Source organism: Porites lutea, chromosome 3 (genome assembly GCF_958299795.1).
Source record: "Porites lutea chromosome 3, jaPorLute2.1, whole genome shotgun sequence".
Taxonomy (NCBI): domain Eukaryota; kingdom Metazoa; phylum Cnidaria; class Anthozoa; order Scleractinia; family Poritidae; genus Porites; species Porites lutea.
Genome location: NC_133203.1, coordinates 23,735,326 through 23,745,918, shown reverse-complemented (window position 1 = coordinate 23,745,918; position 10,593 = coordinate 23,735,326). Strand labels below are relative to the sequence as shown.

General features: G+C 36.7%; 1 protein-coding gene across 1 annotated transcript; it reads right to left on the bottom strand.

Moving 5' to 3' along the window:
* On the bottom strand, positions 1-6,436 carry LOC140929518 (uncharacterized). Its single transcript, XM_073379283.1, has 5 exons — positions 6,219-6,436; positions 3,421-3,638; positions 3,114-3,204; positions 1,426-1,575; positions 1-714 (listed from the first exon to the last, which is right to left on the bottom strand). Exons 1-5 carry the CDS (start codon positions 6,331-6,333, stop codon positions 191-193), a joined length of 1,098 nt encoding a protein of 365 aa, XP_073235384.1. The 5' UTR covers positions 6,334-6,436; the 3' UTR covers positions 1-190.
* Positions 6,437-10,593: the final 4,157 nt, after the last annotated feature.

Here is a 10,593-nt window from a genome sequence, read left to right as displayed (position 1 = left end):
ATATGGAAAATAAGAGTTAATGATTGGACGATAGAAACAAATAGAAATGCAAATAAATATGAAAATTTAGCATAATGACTAATTTCCTCCGTGATACCTATTATTAAACACAATTTTTGAATAACTGTACAAAGAAAGTCTCTTAATAAGATAATATATATTTGACCACTGCAATCAATTTTTCAAGTTCTTAGCGAACATAGACTTTCCAGAAATCACCAGAAGATGTTGGATTTGGGATGTTATCATCGCAAAGAAAATAAGGTGGGTTCATTAACCAATGATATTTGCCAAATGTAAAAGCAGGATATATATACAGCCTGTCTTGATTTTGACCATGACCCCATTTGCCAACTGTGTACACGCCATTTTCCAATCCCCAATTCTGACAAACTCTTGCCAGCCTTGAGTTGTCATTTTCCCTAATGACATATGAGCCACACGAGGCGGGCTGGACATCTGTCTGACCGCTGAAGTACTGGACTACAGCTTCACCGCTGCTGTTGGCAGCAGTGGTAACGTGGAACGTACGTCCATATTTTTTAAAGCAGTGGAATCTCAGTTGGGTGAAAGACAAGTTTGTTCTCAGCTCATTCATGGCGGTTTTCGTGAGAACCATTTGATCACTGGTTATTCCACGGTATGAAGTCTTGACTGGTAGCTGAGAGGGAGTAGTTGAACCAATCACAATGTTGGAAACAAGAAGCCAACCTCCTAAAATCATAAAGATAAATATACAAGCTTAGGCCCAGTATATTCGTTGAATTCATCGTAACGTTAGAAACAAGAAGCCAGCCTCCTAAAATCAGGAAGATAAACAATGTCTTAAGGAGTTCTATTTCTATAACTTATTACCTTCGAATGTAAGAATTTTCCCTGTTTTCCCCAGTAAACCCAGATGTTACAAAGGTATATCCCTAAGATGTTTCAACCACCCCCCCCCCCCCCCCCTCTTCTCCCACCACCACCACCAACATCACTACCACTTCTGAGTTTGGAGTTTACAATGTCTTGTCGATTATTTTAATTACCCTAAACCATGACAAAAGGCTGGCCTATCATTTCATTGAAAACAAATCTATCTACTATGCTCACGACTTTAGCTACTCTGCTAATTTACCCAAGTTTCTTCGTTGTCACAGCAATTTTATTGCATTTATTCACACTTGAATACATTGTACTGTGAATAGTCTCGCGCAGTGGATTATTAATCTGCTATGGTGTCTATCCCGATGATTTTCGTGGTGATACGAAAAAATCACATTTTTAATCAAAAACCCTAAAAATCGCCTTTTGCCGATTTTTTCACCTGATTTTACATTAAATGGCCAGATTGGGTTGTTTTATGCTGAAAAGTGGATTTTTCTCAAAAAGCTTGGTACTTTGCTTAAGAAATCACAGATAAAAGAATATGGCGAATCTTACCTCCGTCAGTTGTCATGTCACAATAAACCTTCAAAGGATTTCCATTATTCTCAGGGTCGATTATATACCTCCCGTCTCCCTTGGCGTACCCAGCGTCCCGGATGCCCTTACAAGACCTAAAAGGTCTTGGAGCAGGCTGGTTCATTACAACTAAAGAAAACAATACATTTTCACACTCAAGTAATATTCTCTGCAAAATGCGCTTAAACGTTTCAGACGTGCAAAGGAAAAGAAAAGAAAAAAATTAATAAAGGAATTACAGCCGAACCGCCCTCCGTGAGCGAGTGACCCCCGGGGGGGGGGGGGGGGACTCCGCATATGAAGGGGGTGGGGATGCTCGTCGTTTCGCCTTGGGGTTGTAAATTTCGGATTTTGGTCTCATTTAGGGTGTTCTGGGCAAAACGCCATCATATTTAGCCGTGAAGGTCTCGTTTAGGGTTGCACGCGAAAAAATATAAAAATATAAATTTGATGTGTATATTTTTAATTCGTTTTAGTTACTCCATTCATATAATCCAAGTTTTCCCATTTGTCTGTGTTTTAACATGGTCTCTTTTAGGGGTCAAAAAAAGCTTGAGCCACGCCCAGATCGGTCTCCTTTAGGGGTTTAATTCAAAATTTCCGACGAGCATCACCAACCCTTTCGTATGAGGAGTCCCCCCCCCCCCCCCGGGGAGTGACCACGTATCCAAAACACCAATTTTTTTTTCAGTCAAAGCTCTGATATTAGAACCTTTTTTAAACGACCACCTCTCATAAGCCACCGCGACGGGTTTAGTAGCCTGACAGTTTTATTCCGGGTTTGCCATAATATTTGTCGGGACCTTTTTCTGTGGATCGATACTTGTAAGCGACCACTAAATCATCGCATTTTGGGTTGTCGCTTACGGGTGGTTCAACTATAGAGAACAAAGCTCGCTTTTTCGATTACTGACGAGCACTAATTCCTTTGTGAACTCGGCACAAAGCACCATCCGCTTCGTTTTTGCTTAATTACAGACACATTGAGACATTCTTCCTGCCAGTTTAATCTTTCAATTTACTCTTTACATTAAACTAAACTACTAAATTTCGCTGCTATACATTTCACACTTTTAAAGTTATTTCACCCATTAATAAACTCACTAAGTTTGACATTTCGCTGGTTTCTCCAGTGTCATTGTTAAAAAAAACTCCTCTACTACCTTCTTGAATTATTTGTCTCGTTATCCCAGAATAGCCTCTGTTTACCCCTTAAATTTTGTATATTATTATTTTCAAATGCTCCTGGGGAACTGCATATTTCCTAGAGCATATGAAAACAAACACTTTTAAACAAATTTGGGGGGGAAAACAGAGTGCACTATGGGAGATTCGAAAATAGTCAATAATTAAGGGGAAGGCATAAGAAAGTACTTTATTCAATTGAAAAACAGTAGCAATTTGTAACTGAAACTAGCCGCAATGAGCAACAAAAAACAGAGAAAGACTTTTAAAGTAAGTAAATTTTTGGAAGTGGTGTTTGTTGTTAGTTTTTCCACAATTTCCTCCATATTGTTGTGCAGACTTCCATAATCTTGCGCCTGCTAGGCAGGCTGCACGTATGATAACGTGATTTTTTATCGGACGGATAGATAACCAAATTTTCTTAGGTATGGAACTCCTCGCACGCGCGTAGACGCTATTAATAATAACGAAGCATAACTCACTCCTCTCGCATCGTTTTCCTTCGTATCCAGGGTGACACTGACCGCTGTTAGTTGGTTTATTTTTATTGTGAGAAACAGGAACACAGGACACCTGCGTTGCACAAACAGGACGAAAACATAATTTAATGATAATATCATACCTCTGAAGGCGGGTGGACTTTATATTGTGAACAATAGAAACCAAGCGGTGTTATTTCGATTACCCCTATTTCTAATAAAAAAGTAAGGGTATAGCCTCATACTTTGGAATTTAAAAAACTCTCTGGTTTGAATTTCACATCGTTCATTTGATTTAACTTTTACTAACCTTCACTGAGCCATAATAAGCAGACCCGTTCTTCTTTATAAAATCATCCCGCTTCATCTTCCGTGTTTTGTTGTTAAGCTCACAAACGTGTTTAGTAACATCTGCACCAGGATGAACATTAAACGACTTGCAGCTGGTATTTCTGAGGCATTTTTGGTGACATTCAACAGCCTCAGCAACAACGGACGTGTTAATAACATTACCAACTAAAACATGGTCTGAAAATGTTCAACAAATGGATGAGAAAAATGAAAAAAAGTCTCAAGGAACTAATAAGTTTAGCATAATCAGTTTGACGATTTTTGTTCAATGCCCGGCTAAAATTATAACTTAGTACAGTGGAACCCCGCCTTACGGCCACCTCTCGGTAATACGGTCAACTTTCGTTTTGAATTCTTCAGTGAGTGCTGAGGATGTGTCTCGTTATTTCAGCTTACTAATCTCAGCCAATGTCTGGTATCGGACAAACACTCCCTGAGATTGACTTCTTTTTCTATCGTTACCCCAAAGGACAGAGGTGTTTTTGCAAGTCTGATTCATGCCAGATTTACTAGCTCGTGTCTTAACATTAAAACCATTTGACTTAAAAACGACACGTGTAGAGCATTTTTTTTTTCAAAAACACGACAATTATAATGTGAGGAAATGAACTCAGCATGGGAATCGAGATATGTCCAGGATCGATCTTGTTAGCAAAAATTTGCTAGCAAATGTTTTTTGCAGTTGTCGCAAAAGAAATAATTGGGATAAAATTATGTCAGAAAATCACTAACAAATATGGCAAAAATCGCAAGAATAACAAATCTAAAAAGAATAAAGACTTAGAAAAAATAGAAGCCAAGAAGGACCCCCAAAATGTCCGCAAATATCGCAAAAATCGCAAATATAACAAGGATTTTTCTTGCGAGCTAAAAACACCCATGACAAATATCGCAAAAATAATAAATGTAACAAAATTCTAGACTTAGGAAAAGAAGAAACCAAGAAGGGCCCCGAAATGTCCGCAAATGTCCCAAAAATCGCAAATATAACAAGGATTCTTCTTGCGAGCTAAAAACACCCATGACAAATATCGCAAAAAACCCAAAAATAACAAATTTAACAAAATTCTAGACTTAGAAAAAGAAGAAACCAAGAAGGGCCCCGAAATGTCCGAAAATGTCCCAAAAATCGCAAATATAACAAGGATTTTTCTTGCTAGCTAAAAACACCCATGACAAATATCGCAAAAATCGCAAAAATAACAAATTTAACAAAATTCTAGACTTAGAAAAAGAAGAAACCAAGAAGGGCCCCGAAATGTCCGCAATTATTGCAAAAATCGCAAAAGTAACAAGGATTTTTCTTGCGAGCTAAAAACACCCGTGACAAATATCGCAAATATCGCAAGAATAACAAATGTAACAAAATTCCAGACTTAGAAAGCAAAGAAGCCAAGAAGGGCCCCGAAATGTCCGCGATTATCGCAAAAATCGCAAAAGTAACAAGGAGTTTTCTTGCTAGCTTAAAACACCCGTGACAAATATCGTAAAAATCGCAAAAATAACAAATTTAACAAAATTCTAGACTTAGTAAAGGAAGAAATCAAGAAGGGCCCAGAAATGTCCGCAAATATCTCAAAAGTCGCAATTCTTGGACCTTTCTTGCCCTTCAACAATTCTTGCCTATTCTTGTTACTCTAGCGCAATCTGTGGAATTTTGCCATATTTGGTACTAAATCGTCTCACATGGCAGTAAAATTCTTGTTACTTTCGGCAATCCCTGTTTATAAAACTATGGGAATTGCACCGCAACATTCATGTATAATGCGCAGATCTCATGACCCGTTTACTTTTCCCCCAATCTGCTATTCTTGATATTTTGGAACGATTGTTAACCACCCCCTTTTATTGCTGAATTTTTGCCCCCTTCTGTGAGCGACACTCATTTCTATGCATTGTAGCTGTATGTTGATGGAAGAACGAAGCATACACAGATTGATATTATAGCATTTTGCTACCGTCAGTAATTATAAATAGTGTCACGTTTGTAACTGATGATTTCATTTTCGCGAAAATGGAAAGCATTACAAAATTACTGGACAAGAACGTTGCGAAATTTGCGGACATCTCGAAGCCCTTCTTGACCTTTCCTCTTTCCAAGTGTAGAATTTTGTGAAATTTGTTATTCTTGCAATTTTTGCCATATTTGTTGCTCAGTCTTTTCACACAGTAAGAAAAATTCTTGTTACTTTTGCGATTTTTGCGAAATTTGAGGACATCTCGAAGCCCTTCTTGACCTTTTGTCTTTCTAAGTGAAGTATTTCGTTAAATTTGTTATTCTTGCTATTTTTGCCATATTTGTTGCTCAATCTTTTCACATAGCAAGAAAAATCCTTGTTACTTTTGCAATTTTTGCGATATTTGGGGACATTTCGGGGCCCTTCTTGGCTTCTTCTTTTTCCAAGTCTTGATTCTTGTTAGATTTCTTATTTTTGCGATTTTTGCGATATTTGTCACGGGTGTTTTCAGCTAGCAAGAAAAATCCTTGTTACTTTTGCGATATTTGCGGACATTTCGGGGTCCTTCTTGGTTTCTTTTTTTTTCTAAGTATTGATTCTTGCTGGATTTGTTATTTTTGGGATTTTTGCGATATTTGTAAGTGATTTTCTTACATAATTTTTTCTCAATTATTTCTTTTGCGACAATTGCGAAAGCAATTTGCTGGCAAATTTTTGCTAACAAGATCGATCCTGGACATAACTGTGGGAATCATAAAGATGGTTTGAAAATTTTAGTTAATTATAGGCGTTAACTTACCAATTTGAGTTTCAAAAACACTTGCGCCGAAGTCCGATTCGGACATTACCGATGAAACTACCATCACAACAGTGAGAACGAACAAGCGAGTGAGACACCAAAAGACCGCCACCATTATTATATATTTTTTAGGTCCGACGGTGCATAAAATCACTGAATCTTTGTATTTTCAGCCACTAATTCATGATCAAAAGACCCATTTTATACGTGTTATTGAATTTATTAATAATTTACTTGTTAAGAAGAGTGCAACAGTCATCTTTCTGTCAATCCAATATCAGTTGATAACAATAGCAACAGTTAAAGGTTTCAAGAAGCGAAAGCTTTTTAAACCAATTTTTACACGTGCATAATTATGACACCTCTCTTTTATGAGTAGTTACATTGTACGACTCTATGACTTCGGACCAATACTTCCGTTTTTGTAAAAATGATCTTCAAGTTTTCTAAGTTGTAAAACGGGAAGTTCAACGCAAATAACACTATTTAAACATGACGCGCATGCGAGATCCATCTTCTTTTAAAAGAAGCAGGTGGCAACTATGATGCGGTTTTGCAATATCATCCTTTTTTGTAAACCTCTCTAAATTATCGCCCACGTTACGAGTTTTCAAAAATAATTCAAATTTTTGACGGGAATATTTAAAATCATCGCCTCACTAGAATAATCGCGAAACCCCCCTGCCCCTCTCGCCATCTTCTCATCCCGTTTTATTCCCTCTCTGTCTAGCTGAAGTGCAATGGTAGCAAGTGCATTGCTTCTTTGCCTCCATACATATCAGCAATATTCTGTAGGACTAAATTACATGTCTGCAATGTGATGCAGCAAAAACTGATCAGACAGGAGGGCTTGGGAGAGGGAAAAGATAGCGTGCGTGAAATCTCTGCGAAACAGAGAGTGATGTCTCTTCCATTAAGTCTTTTATTGAACTTGCAAATTATGAATAGATTGAATAGGAAACGTCAGCAAGCACTTATCTCTTGCTGAAAAAAGGATAATGGGAACGTTTAGATTTCAATGCGAGCACGATACCGTATTTCCTCGAACAATAGCTGGGGGCGATTATTCGAGGGAAGGCCGCGATTATTTCAAATATTCCTCACTGGACGTCGTACCCTTAATAGTTCGTTTTATTTTCCCATTAAATGAAAAAAACAATCATATGAAATAAACTGAACATGGGCTTTTTAAGAGTTCCAAATTTAGTTCCTTTAATAATTTTAGGAGCTTGAATCGTCATGACAGAGCACTCTGAGTATCAATTTCCACTTAATAATGAATCCAGCCAAAAAGACAAATTTACATGACGAAAAAAGAGAGATGAAAGTTTTTTATAGTAACCAGGAGCTGTTGTAACTCGTTGAGAGATGACGCTGTGTGTGGGTTAAAGCTAGATTTAGAACAATAAAATTGTGATGTTGTGACCTTAAATGAGTCAGTAATAACAGGCTTTAAAAAAAAAAAATCGACAGTTTGGTCAAACATCTGTAATTTGTGCTAAGGATTAGGCTGTTGTCCGTTTTATCAAGGTGTTATTAATGTGGAAGTTTACTGCACTAGAAAAATAACGAGTACTGTTATTTAACAGTTAATGAATGAGGCTGAGTATCTTATGAAGAATTATGGAGATCATGTTCAATTCATCTTCGGTACTGTACGTTTAGGTTTGTCCAGCTCCGCAAATATTCTCCAAATAGCAGATGTCGCCCTTCGAGTTGTCTTCTTGCTGTTCTTGCCATGTTTTTGGCAATTTTTTCGCCTAGTTCTTACTCTTGAGACGAGTGAAATGTCCGCCATTTTTTCAAGTTCACAACCAAAACAACTCAACCCAGGTCTTCTCGGTTAATGGTGCCTTAACCTGCGAAAACGCTGCATTTTTGACGTCATTTCCTCGTTAAAGTCAAAATTCTTCCAAATTTGGTTATCAGTAACTGGTTATGGTGAATTAAACGTGTGCTTTTAGCCAATCAGAATCGGGGAATATTTTGAATGAATAATAAACATTTTTTTAGGTCGCACAGTGATCTTGTATAATGTGCCTTCTTGTTGTGACGTTGTAATTAGCTATGAAAAACTGCGAGCAGTGTACGAGATTCTGAAAGTTATTTGTTGGGCTTATCTCCCCGATTTTGAAGATATATAGAAAGCGTATGAAAGTTCGATAAATATCCGATCAATGGGCTTTAACAATGAAAAATGATGAATAACCAATTCAGGGGCACCCAACGACAATTTCGGAAAATATCTGTTCGGAAGACGATTTGAGATCTCGAATTTTCGGAACATTGGTTGTAAAATTTCTTGCTTGCCTGCCTCTCCTAGGATTTTCGAACATCTAAAAATGACATAATTGCCCATTTTTAACGGATTTTTACCCGTTAAAAGGTCACCTAGAATTTTCGGGAGCCTTTTTTCTGGCTGAAATTTTCGAAAAGGTAAGTTTTGATCCCTATAATTTTCGGATCACTAGACTTTCAGCTAGGAAATCCGAACAGATGAAAAATTTTCAGGGGATAAAAATATGCCTATATCTACCGTTTAAATACTAAAATACGTTTAACAATGCTTTGTTTAAGTGGTTTTGAACTATGTTCTCGCTGGGTGCCCCTGCCAATTTACTAATAAGCTTTGCATGCAGAAAGATAAATATTAACAGTGTGCTTTTTAAGAGTGAGACATCTTGTCTCCAAACTTTTTTTTTTTTTTTTTTTTTTTTTTTGTATAAACACCCAAGTGTTTTTTTATTTATTTTAACAAACAACAAATTAAATACAAGTAAAAGGAGACAAAAGAAAGAAAAACTACAAAACAAAAACGAAACAAAACCAAAACCAAAAAACCAAAAAAGAAGAAGAAAAAAAAGACACACACATCAAGAGAGGAGAGCAGCAGGCTAAAAGCAAATAGCGAAGTTGATACATCTGGTCCTTTTTTCGTTTTTCTCTCTCTACTCTTTCGTTTCCTTTTTTTTTTCCTTGGGTAAAAGGGCACAGTCGAAACCAAACAAAACAAAGAAGAGATGTAGAGAAGATATTTATATTTAATTAATTAGGTTTTGGAGACTCAGGTCAAAAGGCTTATATAAGGCAACAAGGGTTCCCATTTATTTTTGACAGTCAAGGCATTGTTTTCTATTTGATAAATGTGTTTCAAATAAGCAAAAAGTTGTTTAAATTGGGGGGATGTTCTTTTGAGCGACAAAAACAGATATGGTGCTTGGCAATTAAGCAACAAAAATTGATTTGGAGTTTGTGTTTAGATCTATCTGGCCTCAGACCCAAAGCCGTATTTATGTGTAAGTAATTATGTTCACCTCAAGAAAGTTGGCAAGACTGCATCCACTTAAAAAGACTATCCCATATTTTTTTTTTTTTTTTCGCATCTCCAAAATAAGTGTATCAAGGTTTCCGTTTCCTTATTACAAAAAGAACACTTATCATCGTCTCTAAGTCCAACTTTTTTTAAGAAACAGTTAGTTGGTAACGGCGATGTAACAATTTGAAGTTGAAAGTGATAAGTTTACTGCTCTTTGTGCATTGAAAGGATGTTTGATAAGCGACTTTCCAATTAATAATTTCCTTTGGGGGAAGATTGATGTCTTTGCGCCACTTTTCTTGACATGAAATTGGCCTTTCACAGTTTTTTGACGCAGATTCTTGGTAGATAAATTTAGATGGCTGTTGACTCATAAGAAATTTTGAAAAGCGATTTTCATACTTAGATTGGGTTTTGGTGTTTTGTCTCCGTAGACGATTGACTCCTTCGGAATAGTCATTAATCATTATCTTTCGTTTGATTTTGTCTCCTTTATCATTCCATAGAAACTTATAGAAAATTGTGTTGATTTCTTTAATCGCTTCATGGTTAGTTTGCAGAAGCTGGTGAGAATATGAAGACTAACTGAGATGCAACCAGGTTCTTCAAAACTGCTATTTTCCCTAATAATGTAAGTCTGCGAAATTTCCAGCATTCTAGGATCGATCTAATTTTTTCAATTTTTTCGTTGTAATTTAAGGATATTATAAAATTGGGGTCCAAACTTGATGTCCCTCGGAACACATTTATCCTTAAAATGGACATAGTAGTAATTTAGCCTAGGAAACTGATTAATTTTATGTTGACATTAGCTTTGAACAGCAGGAAGGTTTTAGTTCTTATTTAATCACTAAGAGCGGGCAAACATAGCCACGCAAACAAATAAATAGCGTGCTGCTAAGGAACTGAGAGAAGAAAAGAGTATGCAGTTATAGAGAGAGAAAGAGAAGAGAAAGAAAGAAGTACAGAACTGTTGAAGATCAATGAAGGTTAAGTCGAAGGAGAAAGCTTAGAAGTTAACAGAAGAATAATATTATGAGAGAGTAAGTCTCCTTATAA

What these genes read in the sequence shown, in the direction of transcription:
- LOC140929518 (XM_073379283.1), bottom strand. Translation starts at nt 6,333, where the DNA reads ATGGTGGCGGTCTTTTGGTGTCTCACTCGCTTGTTCGTTCTCACTGTT. An exon ending in CTTATTATGGCTCAGTGAAG is followed by an intron (nt 3,205 to 3,420) that starts GTTAGTAAAAGT and finishes TGTGCAACGCAG; the next exon opens with GTGTCCTGTGTTCCTGTTTC. An exon ending in TGACATGACAACTGACGGAG is followed by an intron (nt 715 to 1,425) that starts GTAAGATTCGCC and finishes TTATGATTTTAG; the next exon opens with GAGGTTGGCTTCTTGTTTCC.